Source organism: Eufriesea mexicana, unplaced genomic scaffold (genome assembly GCF_001483705.2).
Source record: "Eufriesea mexicana isolate 0111107269 unplaced genomic scaffold, ASM148370v2 scaffold2119, whole genome shotgun sequence".
Taxonomy (NCBI): Eukaryota; Metazoa; Arthropoda; class Insecta; order Hymenoptera; family Apidae; genus Eufriesea; species Eufriesea mexicana.
The window spans coordinates 783031-803312 of record NW_016910196.1 but is presented as its reverse complement, the minus strand read 5'-3'; the positions used below and the strand labels follow the sequence as shown (position 1 = coordinate 803312).

The 20282-nt window shown below is 47.8% G+C and overlaps 1 protein-coding gene across 1 annotated transcript in view; it reads right to left on the bottom strand.

The window, feature by feature from the left end:
• The window catches only part of sv (paired box protein shaven), a 125125-nt gene extending 108599 nt beyond the window's left edge, over window positions 1-16526 (bottom strand). The window contains exons 1-2 of the mRNA XM_017903103.1: window positions 16325-16526; window positions 6089-6118 (exon numbers count right to left, since the gene is read on the bottom strand). Coding sequence (XP_017758592.1) covers window positions 6089-6118; window positions 16325-16526 — 232 coding nt within the window. The remainder of the gene's footprint in view (window positions 1-6088; window positions 6119-16324) is intronic.
• Between the last annotated feature and the right edge of the window lie 3756 nt (window positions 16527-20282).

The window sequence follows — 20282 nt, the reverse complement described above, 5'->3', positions numbered from 1 at the left end:
AATTAAATGGCCCGGGCTTGTTCCATACATCGTACTACCAACGTTCGCGTAATCGGAGAATGTCGGATTGCACGATTAGATTGATAAATCGGCGAACTATTGGCATTTTGCGCGAGAGAAACCCTTTGATGTCGGGCTAGGATTTTGTCATAGGAAAATCGGCCCGATTTTTCACGCGGTCTTACTCCGAGCTTTATTTGTCATTCGGAAATTATTTTTCTTCATATCTATACGGGTTACGCGACTCGATTCGCTTTTACGGAACAACATATCGGTTTAGATCATAGGATAATTTATTACACCGACTGCAAGTAATAGTACGCTTGTTAGATCTGTACGAATGTGATAATCGATCGAGGTTATCGAGAAATCCACGAACACAGAACCTACTGGCAGAATAAGGTAAACAATGAGTTAATAATAGCGTCATAGTGCACGCAATCCGATGATCGATCCCGATTCCAAGAGAACGTACGAGATGGAGTGGAAGGGAAGGAAAAATGGATCCATAATCGAGCGGCGCTCGCCGAGATTATCAGCGAAAGAATCAAGAGAGCAGCGAGTAGCGGAATAGACAATGGAAGAAAACGGTTTATCCGCGATAGGTCCGAAATCGTCTGCGAGTTCGTTTTCGATGACCGGTATGCACCAACGATGATACCGTTGCGAAGCAAAGTGCCACACCCTTGCCGGTGCACACATGCATCCGTGCACACGCGATGGAAGCGGCGGCAGATACACGTGACTATGTATACACCGGAGCGGTTGTACCGATTGTATCTGGGCGTCGGGACGCGGCAGAGCCACGCTGGAAAAGGGAAGAGGCCCGATGGAATTCGAGGCGAAACCGCCGATTCCTCGCATCGATCTACGCTCCGTGGCTCGAACCGCTGCTCGTCAGATACACGAATTCCACGACATCCTGCGCGGCCCTCACCCCCTCCGCCCGGCGCCCCGGCGATCCCTTATACGCGGAAATTCATGCTCGGATCGTAGATCAAAGGAAAATCGAGCATACCTGCTAGAAATGAGAAATTATTGGAAATTATTGGAAATTATTGGAAATTATTGGCAACTATTGGAAACTATTGGAAACTATTCGAAGCGTGGCGCGATGGACAAGCCGGTAGCGAGAGATTCCGCGAGGTTGGATCGTTTCACCGCTGTCCGCGCGGAATAATTTACGGGCTCGTGACGCTGGAGAAAATCGAACGGCGGAACAGAAATTACGCGGTTATCCCGTCGAAATTGGCACGACTGCGCTCCGCGAGTGGCTCCCGCGCGAGAGAGTACGCGCGCACACATGGCCGACGAGTTCGTGGAGCGGCTCCCTCCACGACGCGTGTCATTAAACCAGTATCCTAGACAACTGGCGCTGATTATTTAGCAATACAAATCATTCCGCGCGCGAGCTCTATCTCCGCTCGGCTGTCCTCGTCGGCGCGCCGCGTCGCCCGCTCGTTCCCTCTTCGTCCGGCCAGCTTCCAAGCGGGTTTTCGCGTGCGCGGGCGTGGTACGTACCACTTACGCGCGAACGGAGAAGGAAACACGGGCGCGCGAGCGCGCTGCCGCGTGCAGGTACACCGAGGTCGGCGTGTGCATACGTGTGCATCAGATAGCCGCGCGGAGAAACAGTTTCGTTGATTAGCGAGCTCGTTGAACCGGCCGTATTACTTTGTCGAATCGCAGAAACGCTCCACGGAGAGACTTATGGCGGTCACCAGGGGCTTAAATATCGTCGCCCGTGTCCGCGGAGAGCTTTATCGAGCAAGTCTGACCGTTGCTCCTGGACGGAAGACGGGGACGAGACGGAGGTACGTACGCTTGCTGGGAATTCGTTGCGCGACTCGCAGTCGCGAGTGTAGCTCGATGTCAGGATAAATACCACTTTCCCGCCGGTTTTGTCAGACAATTTCCCGACGACCGGTAATCGCGTACGGTATCGAGATTGGGAGTCGAGTAGAGTTTCAGCGTCTGGTACGGTGTTCGAATCGGTTTCTGCCGTTGTTACGTCGCGGATACCTGTGTTCCAGGAATGTAGATACGAGAACGAAGTAGCAAAGTAGAAGAATCTTTACGGTGAATGAGAGGCCTACTTGAACATTCCGTCAATAGATAACCCGACAACCTCTTCAGCGACTGCGCTGTTTGCCGCGCGGCTTCTCCCCGATCCACTTACACCGAGGAACTCGAACAACGTGGATCCCAGGGATCAAAGGAGAGGCTTGCCGCGAGGATCAAGGAGGTCAGAAAACCTCTCGGTCCCGGTGGAAAAGCGTAATCTCTCGAAAGAGTATCCAGCGAAGCGTCGAACGACTGAATTTCCGGGTGCATGACGATGATCGTTTCCAATAGAGACGCTGCTGGAGCATCGGGCTGCTCGCGGTGCTCGTTCGATGAGTCATCTCGCGGGCATAGAGATCGCGGGATAACGCGTTATCTGAAAGGTCGTCGGCCAGATCGATGTTATCATCGGGCTAATCAGCGCGCGAGCAGCCGCGGAACGAGACGAAGAAACTGGCAGAAGAAGGCGGCAGCCGCTTCCTGAATCGTGCGGGGCGTCGTCTGACGGACGGTAGGCGAGCATCCTCGATACCAGCGCCGCGAAATGCCTAATCTGAAGGTGAAATCAGGCATGAACCGACGTCCAACGGAGATATCACCGCGGCGTGGACCGTGCTTTTCGCCGGCTGACCCGGAATACGCGCTCGAAATAATCGCCGGCCATTAGTTTCTTCGCGCGATCATCATTTACCCGGGACCGCTATCAGCGTCCGGTGGAGTCGATCTTTCATGCTGAACGTCTTCCTCGAACCGAACGATATTTCCCTATCCCTCGCGCATTTGTATTTATTAGCGGAGTCGCGTGGATGCTTATCTGTCCGCGTTTCCGCGTGTCTGTGGCTGTACGTTTGCGCAGATTCTCGCAAGATGGAACGTCCAGTGTAACGAGGATACGGAATAACCTTGGATTCCTCGTTTTTAGCAATCGAAAGATTAAACGCGTCCCATAAAGCACCTCTCGCTATAAAACTTGCTGTAAAATTTGCTCGATCGGGGTCCCAGAACCGATTCCTCCAGTTCTCTGTCAAGCTGTCAAATTGTTTAAACGCGAACGTTCCAAAACTCGTCGTTCTTCCAAAGCCCCGACGAATTCGACTAGCCACATTCTCTAGCCGACATTGAGCTATTTCTTCCAAAAGCAATAGCTCAACCTCGAAGCCCGGTAATTGCCTGACACCTACTAGCGAAGGTCTCGGAAGTCTCGGCTCGCGGACATCCTCCGTCACCCTTATCGTCCGTTCTCCACTCGGCCTGTAACAGCGGGATTCCCCTGGCGTCTAATCGAAAGCGGGATCTCGCGGTATCGGCTGGTGGATTTTTCCCGTTGGCCGAGCGTCTCGTCGCTGCCGATGTCATTATCCTAGGAGTAGCAGATAATGGCGGCGGGGCCGCGCGAATGCCTGGATCGGCAGGCGAGGCATGCAGGAGCCTGGAGCCGCATTATCGCGGGATTACGTAAGCGCGGCATACGGTACGCTTGTGTGTTACGCTATAATTAGGACCGGCCTGGCATAACCGCGAGCCGCCGTCCAGCGCAAATACGCCCGCCGTGTAATCCGCGTCCGTATTAACGACCGACGATAAACCTTAACGGGGATGGGTCCTCGCCGCGGAGGCACGGACAAAAACCTCCGAGGCACGTTCGATGGATAGCCACGGAGAGAAAGAGAGAAAGAGAGAAAGAGGGAGTGAGCGGCGGCGACGGTGAAAGGGTATACAAGCTTTGACGGAACGTCATGGTGGGTATGCTGCCGCGGTGATACGATCTGGTTGCGCTTTTTTCCGTCTGTTTGTCTTTCCTCGAGGAAACGCGATAAGAAGTTCGGTGGGATGGCTGGTAAAAGGTGGCGTAGAACGTTGCGGCAGAGAATGGAACGGGATACCTGTACGATATTTCGCCTAGCTTTCCTCGCGCTACGTGAGCTGACACGCGTAGACGGGGAAACTTTGGCGTCGGTGTAAATAAGGGAATAAGAAACGGACGAGCGAATCGAGGGTACCGTGGATGGATGATCGAAAGATTTATCTCGATTGCCCAACTTTTCGATCACCTGGCAGTTGCGCGAGAAGGAAGACAGGCGTGCACGAGGTGCCTGCACAGGGGACCTCTGGCGCACAATCGTAACGCCATAAATCAAAGCAATGCAGGCTAACCAGGCGTCTCCAATAAATTAATAACCTCGCGCGAACCTCGGGGTTACGTCGGCCGCGAGTTCCTCCGCGTGGGCAAGTGGCGAAAATCAAGATCTCGCGGTTCTCGTTCCCGACGTACGCTTGATTAATACCCAGATGTAATTACTGGCCGGAGGAAGGGTGCACACGCGAGGCAGAGAAAAGGGCAGGCTCACGCCAACGACGTCCAAACGAGCGGGAGAGAGCCGAACGAGAGACGAGGACGGTTGATGGCCGCGCAAAGGTGACCGAGAGGAAGAGGATGAAGAGGCGGCGGCGGAGGGCGAGGAAGGCGGAGAAGGTGGAGGCTGTTAAGCTGCCGAGGGAACGAAATCCTGACAGATTTCATCGTGGGCTGACGTAAACAATTTGCGAATGTAAATACCTGTTGAATATTGAGCGCGGCTCGGGAGAGAGAGCTCGAGGGGCCTCGCACCTTACGGCCCGTTTACCCTTTAAACTTGTGATTACCTCCACCACCTTCCACCTACCGCGGCGCGCACACCGTGCGCACACACGTACACGCGTGAACGTTTACACGCGGAATCGTTTCCACGTCATCGGCATAAATTATGCGCGAACATTGCGCTGCCACGCCGGATCCGCGGCGCTCGACGTGGATCGCGGACCTATCCGTCCGGATCGCGCGATTCGCAGGCGCGATCGAGAGCCTCGATAAACGCGCGAGAACCCTCGTTCGAAACGCGCTGGGACCGGGGGCGTTGGCTTCTCCCCCGGCTCGTTTCGCGAAATTACGAGGCGTGTGATCACTCGTAGGCACCTATGCTCTCTGCCTTCCGATTTTTCCCTTTCTTTTCACGCCTTCGCTCGTTTCCGTTCCTTTCCTCGCCAGCCGAGATTCACGCTGCCGGGGAATATTCCAGTACAGGTAGGCAGCACGATTCGCGTGAAATTTCGTCGTTTCAGGCGAGAATCATCGATCTCCCTCCGTCACGGTGTGAAATTTATTTTTGCAGGGTGCATCGATCGCCTCGAAGCTCGTATATTATCGCGGAATATTCGAGGCTTCGAGCGGAAATAATTTTTCGCGTGTCTCGGTTATCTAACGACCCAGTTTCTCTCCAAAGTCGATTCCGCGGCTTTGATCTATCCGGTGATTACCTTCGACCGGCGCTCTAATTATTCTTACTGATAAAAATACCCGAAAGTTACGTGAACGCGTTTCAACGAGAAAATCGTGGCAACATTTCAGGTGTCAACGCCGGTCAGCATCGAAGCCGTTCGATTAGCCGATCCGGGTCTGAAACGAAACTTCGTATCGATCTCCGCGCGCGATACGACCGTGACAGATCCAGGAGGGTATACCTGTTCGACGGCGAGCGCGTGATCGCGAGCGAGCAAAAAGCGGGCGCGGAAAAAAATCATTAAATCGAGCCGGACGATTAATAACTCTGCCACCGAACTCGGCTCACCCCGTCGGACCGAGGTGTAGCGATAATTTATCGAGGCTGAAATTAAAGCTGGCCGCGTCGTTCACCAATTAGATCGCGGTCGCGGAAGCCGCGCGTCTGTGCCGATAACGACGAGTGTTAGGATAATTGGTTGTTTCTCGCGATCGATCGCCGACGCGATACGGTAACAGACGCTTTCGATAAGCGGTTCCTCGCGTATTTAATTATAACGGGATCATCGATAACGGTACAGCCCTGTTGACACCGAACTTTCGTCCAAGCGGTCACTTCGTTGCCGATCTTCTTCATCAGTGGGACGTAGTGGTCCCGCTTTAACGCCAATTTCTCGGTTCAATCGGTATGATCGGTAGTCGAGGTCGATTTTATCACGGTCCCTCTCGATTTTAGAAACTACGAGAAGATATTGCGTTCTGACTCACCGTCCTGGTTCATCCCGTGGCCACCGTCATCTGTGCAAAAGAAAGAAAACAGAGGTGTTACGTTATTATAATAGAAATAATCCATATTGTTCTTTTTTGGCAAGTCTCGTCAGTTTTTCGTACCCTGACTGACCACGATAAATAGGTAGACGAAATTTTGCGTACAACATCGTGTCACAGCGCAGTATTCAAGTTCCGTGGGCAATAGTAACCAAATGGGACAAATTTTAACTTAACCTTAGCCAAAGTCTAGCAGAACGCTTAAAACGAACTCCTTCTAGATCTATGGTATGGTATCCTGCGAGACTCGCGAGACAAAAATCGGACTAAACGTTAACGTAATGGATAGACGTGGTTATGGTAGATGGGGCTCAACTTGAACAATACGAGACAGGTTCCTCCTTGATTTTCACCGATGTCCTTCTACCTCAGTAACGTGTTATCCTTCGGCGCGTCTGGACGAAGTGGCTCGTCCTGTGACAGACTATGGCACGTGCCATCGGAGTATCTCGTCAGGATTACCTATTATTTAGCTCGTTTACAATAACTACAGTACCAAAGCACGCGAAACCAATCAATTCTACTAATTCGGTAGTTCCAACGTTATTAGCATCGCATCCAGGCTTCCCCAGAAGTCTTTCCCAAAAGATCCAAACGTGTACCAAATTCGAAGCTTTCCACTGAAGAATCCACAGCATTTCGTGGACCAACGCGATTTCAGTCTGTCTCAAAGTTCGACGCGAGTCCATGGCAAAAAGGAGATACACTCCTAAGGTTGCGCGTTGCAGATCACGAGGACTCGCAACGATAGCAGGCTGCAGAGCCAAGCTGCAACCTATTTGTACTGGCGGCCGGTATCGCGGCATCGCGCTGTGTTCCTTTATTTAACCCCATAAATAACCAGCCGCTATCTCAACCCCGAACGTTCCCTCCGCTAAATACGAACACAGACGCGGCTGGCGAAATATTACGTGCTGCCAGTCACTCTGTTACGGGGTTGCCACGATGGGAATCCCCGCGAGGGCAACCGACCAGCTAAGAATTCCTTACCGTATTCCCTCTTTTTCCTTTTTCTCTTTTTTTCTTATCCGTGGTGTTAGAAGAAGATCGTTGGTCGCGGTAGGTTCAGCGGAGACGTCCCTCGCTCTTACGGATTTGCCCGTGGAGCGAAGAGATGGATGTTGAAGCTTCGATGAAACAGATCCTGCTTGGAAGCGATGCTCCGAGTAACGAAAAGTCGTCGAGTCGCGATGAGTCAGGTGTTCTATCGAGGGGATTTACGCTATCGCGATTGGGAAATTCTTGAGAACGTCTCTGACACGTTCACGGTTGATCGAGACTCTCGAAATTCGGGAATTAGCCCCCGTCACTTTGGCGAGGAATAATTCGTTACGCTAGAACTACCAACCCAGTGAAAATGACTGGTCCCAGAATTTTCCTTTTCGCAATCACCGAACACATACACCCGCTTTAAGAATAAAATTGGTATCAACTCGTATTAAGAAAGAACTGTAATCGATATATTCGCTCATATCGTGTCGCTGAAATTACTATAATCTGTGCACGTTATAGTTAGGTATCCATTAAAAATCGGTAGTTCTAGTGTTAAATTCTTTCTGTTCACCCAATCATTTTAAGCAGAGTATATTGTATCTTTTATCGGCTAATAACAGCTCTAGATGACTCTGTATATTATTATTTTATTTTATTTTATTTATTTATTAATTTCGGCTCCACGGGCCAAGAAATAGACTTGGTTTACAATTATCCGTGTTCTCTCGCATCCTTCCATACCGTTTATCTCTATTGGAATGTCTAAACGTTTGTACATTCTTCATTTATTGCTGCTTTTCTTCTTATTTTATTATAAATAAATAAAATAATAAATGTATTATTACGTTTCTTGTTATCAAAGGGTTACTGTCCGTTAAGATAAATAAATAAATAAATAGTTATTATTTTAACTTCTGCTGTGAGAAATTATTTGAATCGTCGAATTGCTTCTCCTTTGCTGGAGGAAATAGCACGAAACATTGTGAGAGAAATCTTTATTTGGATGGCGTCACTCTGCCATCTATCTATTCGTGGTCTATCTTTGCTTTGACGAACTGGATTGTCATAGAGTCTATAGAAAGCTTGCTGAAAAATTCGATGGGACACACACTTTTAGTCCATTGTTTGCACCACGCGTCATAGAAGCCTGCTAGCCTCCGTTTATTTCATTCCACCAAGAAATATAAAATATAATCAGAATCAAACGTCGCTTTTGATTTATTAATCCGATCTTGCTACAACATGTAGCACACCGATAACGAGGGGAGATGTTAAAATGGCGATAAATTTATTCGCAAGATTCTCCAGACAGTCGAAGAAGTTCGATCGCTACTTTCAGATGTTTACGAGCCGAAAAATAATCAATCATGTTGATAATCCGATACCGTAATAACACCCGATAATCCCGAGAGATATATCATGCACGAAGCAACAACATTGTTGCTATCTCCGTGCGATTAATATTCATCCCCTTCTATTTAGACTGATTTCTCCCGGAGGAAACGAATACTCTTGGAAAAAGAAACTGGCTCGGCGATTTCCCAGCTCGTGCATATCGCTCGATCATAAATCGGTGAAAATGGACGCGCGTGTGGCTATCGCTAGGTCGTCCTGGCAACAAAACGCCAGCAAGTGCACGCTTCCTTCAGCTCGAGTTGCGAAATGAACTCGTTAATTTCAGGGGACGGCGAGTGTAGCAGGGGCTGGTTCTACAACGTTGCATTCGTCGTCGTGTTCTTTCTAAGAGGCGGACAGTTTCGATGCATATGAAATTAATGTACGGACGTGAGATTTAATATCTCATGGCGGCGCGACGCTGTCCCCGCACTTGGCGACATAGTACCCCGGCTAGAATGTAGTTCCGACAAATCGGGCGGATAATGTAGGTGTGGAGGCACGGTTCTTTTCCGAGCCAGGTGTGAATTTTATGCTCGAAAATTGCGACCTTCTCCATACCTTTTCCTCTCGTTTTTTATTCCCTCTTTTTCGTTTTTCCATTTTTCCTTCGGACATACACGCACGACGAGCCGCCGCGAGGAAGGGTGAATGTTATCGACGGTGAGCAGCGCTGGGTGAGCGAGAGTTTCGAATTTTTAGAGAACCAGGTGAGCAAAGCTTGTTTCTAACGAGTCCGTAGAGAACGAGTTTCGGCGGAGAGAGAAACTTATCCTCGTTGGAAGAAATCGAAGTTTTTTTTAATCATCGTGATTTAATCACTCTTGCGCAACCGCTCCTTCGAGTGATCTTCCGTGTTGACCAGGATACCCGGATAGGTGTTATTTAATTATCGTATTTATTTTGTAGAACTGTATTTTCCGTCCAACTCTCGACTAAGAGGAATCGGCAAAAAGTAGACCGAAATTTCTAATCCTTAAGTATCGAGGATTTTCTTTAATCCTTAAGTTCCGATGTTGATAAACCGAGTCGCTTTTTAGAAAAAGCAATTCCACAATTATCCTTCGCTATCACCCGCCAATTCCAGGAGAGAAAGGAAGAAATAAGAGGCAGGAAAGATGCTCTCCCTGTATTTTAACCGTACACGTAAGCCCCATAGAAATTGCCTGCTTGAATCCATAACCGCGTGGCCGGACGGACGACCACCATTTTCCATGCAGCCACGGACGCTAGATCGATCGATCGAGATTACGAAGTCGCGGGCAAGTACGATAGGATCTCGGTCGGCAAAGCATATAATTCCATGCGGTGGTCACCGAGTACGCCCTGGTATTAATTACAAATTAATGCAACTAGATAACCGCGCGCCATTAAAGATAATCGAAGCCGGATCGGTGCTGCGACCGGTCGATTCGCAATTAAAACATTGTCGCGGCGGTGGTCGACGCGAGAGGATCGCGAAACGAGGAAAAAATCAGCGTCCAGGCACGGGAACCCAATTTATGCGCCGCGGCGAGGCACGATTTTTCCGATCGCGGCTAATTAAGCGCGGTGTCCGCTCGTTAAGGATGTACCCCGAGTATGCTCCGCGTATCGATACTAATTGCCGCGAGGGGAAACGCACCCATGGAAAATCCTCTTCGTGCTTTTCTTTCGCCCTTTCGATTCGCGTATTGTCAACCGCTCTGCGATTTACCTTACTTCGTAATTGGATTGCCGGAACGGTGTATCGGCTACGGATGCTTCAGGATTGATGGGTTGGAAGAGAAAGGAAATTGGAATTTGGATTTTTGCTCCGAATCAGAATCGAGTGCAATTTTTTGAATTTTCGCGCCCGATTTAACCCTTTGCGACCGAGAGACGCCCTTCAGTCGCCATTTAATAAAATTTCGAAACTCGATATTCGTTAATATGTCAAATTTCAGATAATGTTAATTATCACACGACTTTTTATTCACTGCTCAGAAAAATATCGTCAGTTTTGTAACATAAAATCTTTAAACTTCTATTCTTCTTTAGCCAAAAAATCGTCGAGTGCAAAGAGTTAGTACCGCTTTTTAATTAGAAAGGAAGCACGTGTCTTAACCCTTTGCACTCGAAGACTTTTTCGTTGCAAAAGAATAGTAATTCGAAAACTTTCTGCCATAAAGTCGACGATATTTTTAAAATGACGATGATGATAAATCGTATGCAAATTAAGACGTAGAATTATTTCACTTTGACATTCCACGCATTGTTGGGTAATTTTAAATTTGATATAGTAATTAACATCGATCTTCAGAATCTGATTAAATGGAGACTCCCCTCTCGACTGCAAAGGATTAAATCATTCTTAGGTTATACTATTTTATTAGAGTATTTCTATGAGTGTTTGTTTTATATGTGTAAATGCGAATGAGGTTGAATAAGTGAAACTCATTTGCGATGAATAAAAATTTGAATGAAAAATTTGTCAGAATAAAACAGTTATGTGAGAATCGTCAAAGAGGAGACACGGGTATGTAACGATTATTAACCCTTTGCACTCGAGAGACGCCTCTCAGTTGTCATTTAATTAGTTTCTAAAGATGGATGTTAATTAATATATCAAATTTACAATTACTCAACGATGCGTGGAATATCAAGGTGTCATTTTAAAAATATCATCGACTTTATGGCAGAAACTCTTCGAAAAAATCGCCGAATGCAAGGAGTTAAGAATGAGAGAGAAAGAGAGACAAAAATTTTCTAGAAAGTATCAATCTATTTTTTCTTTAAAATATTTTACTGAGAGTTGTTTTCATTATCAAAACATTTTTATTTATATATACTACTCAGATAACTGTTAGAAAACGTGGAAAATATCGGTGTCCATTTCTATGCAGAATTTCTATGTGAAAAGACCTGGAATTTAGCTCGGGGTGGGAATGAATTTTCAGCTCGGCGAACCTGACGCGAAATTTACCGTGAAAGCGGTAGAAAGGAGTAGAGGAAATAAGGAAATCGGTGGATTCCCGACCGAGACATTGAATTATGGTCTTTGTCCGTCACTATCGAGACGATCTTCCAGCATGGCGCTCGTCATTGGCCGCAAAGACGAACGATATCGATCTCTGGCGATCGAGATATAGGCACAATGGCCCGAGGTGGTCCCGCGTGATCAATTTAATTCGAATAGCCGGGACGTCGCTCAGCGTGAGACGACAAATATTTAGAATCGCATCAACAATGCTTCGAGCTTTGATTAACGTTAACGTCAGTGAATGCAATTAGTAACGGCCGCGATACGATTGCCTGATAGATCGATCTGCTGATGAGAATGGACCGCGAGCGGCGCTTATTGTCATTAGACGCATAACCGATCGATCAAACCAATAGGTGATCCAGAGTACACGCTGATACGAGGAAAATCCATTCCACTGCTCTATTTCCCAAGCTCCGCGCGATTTTCTCTGTTCCAGGACACTGGTCAACTCCACAGACGTACACGCCTAGATTTTCTCTAGATAAAATCACGCCAAAAACGATTCTAATCGCGTGAGGATATATGCCAAAGTAAAGGGATAGCAATCTACACGATGGAGGCGGAAAAACGCGAGTATTTAAGTACTCGTTTACCCTTTCTCGTGTCTGAAAAATTATTTAATGATCCCGTAATACAACAAATTCCATGTAATTAATATTAATTACGAATTCGCGAAGTTTAAGTACATCGATCCGTATCGTATCGTGATCGCAAACGATTAAACACTGATAACCAAAAGGAAATAGAAAGTATACTATTCGTAAACTATTACTATACATTCGAAAAATTCAAACACGTCGTGAATAAAAATATATAACGTTAATGGCGGAGACTAGAAAATAGCAGGGTACGCTAAAATAGTGCATAGGTGTATACTCGAAGACGGCAGAATTCCTGAATAAACTTCGCTGCCACCAGCAGAGGATCATTCCAACTCTCATGCGACGGTCGCGATGATACGGTCATAGGAAAAAGACAAATCGTGATTGGGAAACGCGGCCGGCCGCGAATAGACGCGCGAGTGGCACACGCGCGTGTGGTCTCCGAACTGATCGCGGCCCTCTCTGTCAAATACTTGATATCATTAGATTTAACGACCCCTCCTGGATGCCTCTGTACCTCCGTTCCCTCCCCCGTACGGGGCCGTTCACCACGGGCCATGCCGCGTTAGCGGCTGCTGCCACGGCGGCAGCCTTTCATCTTCCTTAACCAGCGCCACTCTCTTCAGCGTCCGGAACGACTATATACGTGTACGCGACTCCACCACGACGAGAGTCCACCGCGCGACGGCTGGTTCCGGAGAACTACCGCTTCACCGGGCCCTTTGTGCCGCGTTCGCGCGCTTATACAGGGTGCTTTCGCAGAACCCACTGTCCTACGCGGCCGACTTTTTTCCTTCCGATTAATCTTGCACTCCCGCGTGGGAAAGGATCCAGTGGGAAGCGATAGAATGGTAATCGGTGATTTTAAATCAGTGCAAATTTGGTTTAATTCAACTCGCAGCGGAGACTTGGGGAATAAACGGAGTCCCCGAATATCGATAGTATCGGTATCGACAGATGGAGTATACGGTGTCAATATAGTAGTACGCGATGTTTAATTAGGATTTTCTTTTCGAATTTGCGATGGGGGGTTAAAAGAAGAAATATCAGCGCAGGAGTTATAGAAATTTCCAACTCAACTGTGTTTCTTAGAAGAAAATTACCATTTCCGATGGATCCTGTGTAACTCTTCTATTTTCGATAAAGAGATCGAGAAGAAATTACAGTATCGAGGCGTGATATTTTATATTTCTCAAAAAGATTGATCTTGCCAAAACATTTAGGACCCAGCCTAAATCTTTAAGAAATGAAAAATGGACGGTGATTGGCGCTCGTTTCACTGCGCCGAAGTACCTGAATCCCTAGCTGGCCGTGGATGGCTATTCCCATGAGTCACGCGTTATCGAACGAATTTTTCGTGGCGAAGTAGGTGAACCAGGCACGACAAGCACACCGTGTATAGGTGTACGTGTGCTCGAAAAGATCGTTGCCGTGGAACTGCCGGCAACTCCAGCTAACTCGATTGTTCCGTACGGAACAAGGAGGCCTTTCACGCGGCTCTTGTTCTGGCGGTCTTTGACGAAGGATCGGCACGTATCGCCCGGCTCGATGTCCCGCGAGGATAAGATTCAATTAAGCCGATATCGATGCGAGGATAAGCAGCTCTGGATAACAGGGGCCTTCACGTTACCGGCGTGTCATTACGCTTTAACGAAGAGATTTCGAGGGAACCAGTGTTCCCGCTCGGGAACGCGAGAAATCCTATATGGGGATGCGAGGAAAGCGATTCGACCGGTAGTGGATTAAATATTTCGGAAAAGAGATATTTACTTCCCATATTTTTAATTATTCCTCTCATTGGGAGGAGCAAGAAGAAAGGATACGTAGACTATGGGCAGCAAGAGGAAAGCACGAATCATGTACAGAGGGAATGATCCTATACCAGAGGAGACTTGTCAATGGGGGAATTTTTGGACGAAAAAGAAAAGGGGTTGAAGGTCTCGAGAGAATCCTGAAGAAAAGGAAGAGCACGCCGAATGTAGGGCAATAGAGAAACCAAAGGAAAACCAAAGAAAGAAGTAAATATACATGGTAGAAATAACATGGATAGTATATGTGTACGCTTACCGACAAAAGTTAAGAAACAATGCAATCTTTTGGTAATTTGGGTATATTCTCTGTTTAAAAATGGCATAAGAAGATAAGATTCCATTCATCAGTAAACAATGAGTTCTTTTTCGAACATATATATTTTATTATGCTATTCTTAGTTTCAACCTATGCATCATAGAAGATAGAGAATATACTGAAAGAATATACTGAAATTCCCAAGTGATGACGTTGTTTCTTAACTTTTGTCAGTAACTGCATATAAATATACATAGACAGATTGTAAGACAGCTGGAAGCCATCCTTAAACCGCAAGGCAAGAGAATTATGATTAAATAAATATACAAAATATTCCTCTCATTTGCTCCTCGCGAGAAACAGCGATGCAAGCTCTGGTTCAATTCCGCGACCGATATAAACGATATAAACAGAGATATTCCTTCAGCCAAAATTACGACTGCCGCTTTGGAAATTACAGGCTCCGTGGAGTCCTTGGACCCCGTCAGGAACAGAAACTCGAATGAAACCTTTCCCCTTTCCCTCGCGCGAAATTAATAAATCCATAAACCCGAACGCGCCAATTTTCCCCGACAGACGATTCAGAGCCCTCTATAGAGCGGGACAATTGCCCCGTAAATCATCTGCGGTATCGGGCTAATTGACAAATAAATCGCGTCCGAAAGTGGACCCATTCGTCTTCCGTGAAGACGTATAACGTCGATCGTAAAATCTCCTCCTCTTATTCCGCTCGACCCGTGCACGCTGCCGCGACTCGCCACGTAAACTGGAAACAAGGTCGATTTTCTGCGGAAAGAGTTATTCCCGCGGCACGATCGAACGTATTCCTGAATTCCAAGTTGACTCAGCGAACACGGTGCACCGTCATCGCTCGAGATCGTGCTGGATGAGCAGGCCGGACGAAGATTTATCGCGGCTTTCCGCCAAGCACGTGCCCCGTGCTTTTTGCCGGGTACAACATTCCTATCGGCTCGGGATCAAGCGAAAAATATGACCGCGTTATTAGCTGTCGCTACGTCGATCGAAAGGAAAAACCTGCGGACCAAGCATCGCGGTGTGCTATTCCTGGTCCGCGCAGCAGCCTTCCCTGACACTTCGAAAACCATCGAAACTCTTCATCTCCATTGGGATCTTGTTCAGGGGTAAATGGTTTTTCTCTTTCGGGGTGAATCGGTGAAGTCTGCTTTCGAATCGACTGGGAAAAATTTACGAAATATCTTTTTCGTCCTAAATCATTTATAAATTAAAACGTACGCGTTGGGCACTAATTTTCGAAATGACACTGCGTCGAAAGTAACGCGGGAGTTTTGAAATTTAATTGTACGTAATTCTTTGGAATTGTGAGATGCGAAAGGGTTGCGAGAAATAGGGGTATTATATTTATTTCGTAGCGTGGAATGGTAAATTTGGGAGTCTGATCGGGGACCAAAGGAATCGGTCGCCTATTGAGAAATTAAAATTAATCGAAGGTACCAAAGATTCGGCTCGATTGCAAATTTGAAGTTATCCATAGGCAGGGAAGTTGTTGGATAAAGGCGTAGCGTAAATGGGATAAAATAATCGAAGCGGAGGGACGGAGCAAAACAAATTTACATTGCTTCGCGGTATAAGAAAGAAGATGACGGAGGGGAAGGAATGCGAGGAATGTCCAGAAGCGTGCTGATACACGGAGGCAGGCGAAGAACCAGTATACAAGTGTCGGCATCACCCGTGGCTCGTTTTTATGGGGTGGACGTCGACTCGACAACGCGGACAAGAAGAAGACCAATTACCGTGATGAAACATTAACCTCGCGGCTTTCACGTCGCGCCGAATCTCGTTTGTCCTGGCAATCGACGAACGATACTGTCACGAACGCGAATTCTTTGAATATCGAGTAGCCGAAGAAGGGAAGAATTCGTCGCGACGAGGAATATTTGGACGAGGAACGAATTCGGGATTAAAATTAATTAAAACTAGACTCGCAGGAAAGTGTCTTCGTCTATGATAAAATTCCACTGAAAGATTGAATACGTTTTGAAATTTGTTGAAATTTGAAATAAAATTCGACTCTTTCCTGCGTCGCGTTATCCTAGGTAAAATGTGAGGAAAATGGATTCGAAAGAAGAAACATACGTTTTTTCTTGGAGTCCTCGTGCATACCTCCGGGTGTTGCAGCTCCGTGATTATGGTGGTGGAGGGCCAGGGGATCCTGAGGATGCGGATGAATGGCGGTCAGAGCACTTCCGGCTGGGTCACCTGGGTTGACCCCGACCCCGACCCCCAGGTGAAGAGCACCATGCTGCGTCGTGTGTGCCGGAAGCTCCATGCTGATCATAGCACGCCACCCTCCTTCCGACCCTCGTCTTCCGCCACCCTCCTCCGCCTCTGACAACACCCCGTCGATCTGGACGAGGCGTCTGTTCAACCCCTCGTCTCCTTCTATAACATATTCAACGTGAAATCCTGTAGAGATCTCCATCTATGTATGAAAAACAGCAGTAAATTTTCATGAGAAACAGAGGGCGCGGAATAAATCGTTCTTCGGGTTCATTGTCTCCCGAATTTGTCGTTTATAAACTTTTAAACGGGTCAGATGCGCGATTCTAACGTTGGTAATTTGCGTTTTAGTGCTACGTTCCGAAGAAGTGCTACGGCCTTGGGAGGAACATCCTGTGTCACCGTGATGAGGACTTTTCTACACTGGTGAGTACTTTTTATCGATATATCTATTATTCCTGCGATTCTTGCGATTACCGTGACCCTGTCTAGACAGCTGATCCTGCGAGAAATATTTATTCGTCCCTCATCATTCGAGGACCATTGTTATTACCCTAATATTAGTATTAGAATGTCAAAGCACCTCGATTTCTCTAAAAATGATGGTGTCTGTTCGAGATAGACCATAGAGAGAAACATTTTCCTCCGCGATTCAAGTATCCCAATTGCTCGGCCATACAAATCACGGAGCAACAAAGCCCCGAAAGGCAAGAACTCGAGGATTTCTCCTCGCCTCTCCGCCCCATGAAAAATCTACTCCCTACCGCGTTTTCTTTCTCCGCGTCGGTTAGTCGCGCCGCAGGTGCACGGTCCCTTTCAAGAAAATGGTAACACAGTTTCGATCGACGATTCTTGCGTGTTTCCCGCGCAAGAATAGCGTAGACAATGGCGGCCGCGTCTAGCATGGTCGCGGGCGTTGCGGGATAGTGGCAGAAAAATGAAGCGGCGGCGGTCGAACCGCGCTGAAATCGGCTTTGCCACGCTTTTTACGCCCGCGGTCGACGATTTCCTCGCTCTTCTCCGCGTAATGGCCCGGCAGGCCTCTGCTTTTTTGCTTATTACGGCCGAGAAGGCCGCCGCCGCGGGGCCCGCTAGCCACCGCTGATTCCCGGATGAATGAAAGGATGAATGGAGGCGTCGTTTCGGCCGATACTCCGCCCGGATCGCCGACCTAGATGCCGCGACCGTCGCTTAGCCTCCGATTTCGGTTCCACCGGTAGAATTGCTTTTCTTGCCACCGACCCGCTGCAGCCAGCCTCGCGTTAGCAAAGATGATTCGATTGTTTCAGCGGGTAAATTGAATTTTTCGTTTCGTTGGTGGTCGTTCGATTGGAGAACAACCGGCAGATTGGAAAATTAGTTTTAATGCTCGATTAAATGTCCAGTTTCAATGCACACGCGGTATATTACTCGGCAGTATTAACATTTAGGATGATACGGGGGCAAGCTTCATCTTCGATGCTCTTGAAATCTGTATTTTTCACGCGGTGGTATGATAAATTACACCGAATATCTCTTTAACCCTTTGAACGCCTAAAGGTGCTTAGAAATCTTCCACTTGTGATACTGTGGGCGCCTAAAGGCGCTCGAAAGCTTCTTTGGCTGTTAAATTCTAAGTATGTACAGTTAACAATTTGCTACAAAATATGAAGGAATAAATAATGTCATTTTAATATGCGGAGTACAGTATTTTGGCTGACAAAAGGTTTCACCGTATTTGGTGTACATCGCGAATGGATTCCTATCGTATGGTACGACTGGTGCAATACGTTTTAAAGTCTGTCGTAGTCAGAGGGTTAACAATTCTTTTACGTCAACGCCAATGCTTCATCGTCCTATTGTTCCTCCTGATTACTCTCCTCGATACATGTTACGATACGATTCTATTAGTGAACGCCATGCTGCGAATGAATAACGAAAATTCGCGTGTTCTATTTTTACGATCGTGTCAGAGATCGTGCATCTGTTACCCTGTACTCGATCAGGTCCACATTCCCTCCGTGTGCAAAGAGCCAAGTTCCGCTCGGTGAATATTAATTTTCAGGTACAGTGCGACGAATCGCGTAATCCTCTGCATGCACTTTTCGGAAAGGTACCTCTTTCTCCCGTGATGCACTTCGAGATCTGTACCCTAACTCGAATTTATTCTTTTCTAGGTACATGTAGTACCTAGTATAGTACCATGGTACGCGTGAATTCGGTATCTCTTCCTCAAATCGCGCTATTCCTGCAACGCAGTAGCGAGATTCGTGTCACTGAGAGGAAAGTAGAGTACGCGGAAGATGGACTGCGCAGGTAGACTCGACTGGCTAGAATTCACTCTTGATTTCGATGCGCCAAATTGTCGTCGCCGTTTTATTACATCGTGGCTATTTCATCGAGCGTGTGTTTCTTCGCACTTCGAAGACACAACAGTGAAAGGCACGGTTTGTTTACGCTACTTTTCTAGGCCGTTGCGAATAGTGGCCGACAAGCAGCCGTGCTACGCTTCTGCGGCGAACAGAGGTAGCTGATGGCGGAAAATAATCCGCGTGTTTGCTTTAAAAGAGACGCTTCGCGGAAACCTGGGATTCTTAGGGCAGCGATAGCCTGGCAGCGTATTAATAAACGTACGGTAGAATCAGGGGCAATAAAAACGAGATTATCTGCCGTTCCCAGGGCCGGGAATGCCGGGGAAGAATGGCGTAAAGTGTTCTCGGGCTGGCAACCCCGGCCTGGCCAATTGTCATTCGAGGTTCGCCGGTCAGCCGTGAAATTCGCGGCAGCACCCGTGCTCCGCCATTTTTCGCGCTCGTAAGATGGTCGCGAAACTGGTAGATCTTTGCTACCTGTTTCCGTTAATTGAACGTGAAATTATCTCTTAACGTTTAGATTTAAGCTCGCTTTCGACTACCGCGTGGAAACTCTGTCCTTGCTAACACGGAACTCGGGGAAAAGGTATATTTCTGGAAATTACAAGCTTCGATACTCGGAATGGAATGACAGGGACGTATGGCGAGTAAAAAGCGAGTAAAAAGCGAGTTACACGCGTCTACGCGACGTCGGATATCTCGAGGATCACGCCCATTTTATTTGCGAGTTCCGGTCAGAAAGCGAACCGAGAGAACGCGGCAACACCCATCCGAAGCTCAGAGAAATAGAAACTCCCCGAAGCTGGCCATTCTATGCCTCTCTAAACCTCAGAAAACCGACGATCATCTGCGTCGTTTCCGCGCCGAAAAAACGAGCGAGAAGGGGGTTGGGGAGGGAGGGAACGACACGGCTTCCCGCCGCGGGGCAAGAAACTGCAGAGCTGGCTCGGGGGTTAGCGCAAAAAGGCCAGGAACTTATCGGAAATGAGGACGAGAGAGGATGATTGTTTAGCTGGTAGGCAATCGGGTAACCTTCTGGTCCGCGGCGCTGTTCGGAAACAGGGGGGCTCGTGCTGGTCGCCTAATGGAGGCTGGAATGTAGCTAGAACGCCGAGTAAACGTCGGGTAAAAGCCAGACGATCGTTGGACGCCGCGAGAGAGAGGAGTATCTAGGAACGCTCGAAACGGCCTTAACTAAAGCAAAGTGGGTGAACGGCGGACGGGCAAAGTGCGCGTAAAGACCAGGCTCGTTCGCTCTCGGAGACGTTCCCGTTCCCTCTTGCGAACCGTGGGAGTCCGCTGTGTGTATACGCACTCGCTAAAACCATTGTTTATGGCAGCCCCGAACGGCCGCGCGCCTCGCTAACTAGCCCCTCTCTTTAGACAGCGAGCCTCTAACTGTCGGGCCGGCAACTCCTCGGTACTGCAACGAGCTACGAACTCGGGAATCGAGTGTTTGCGTA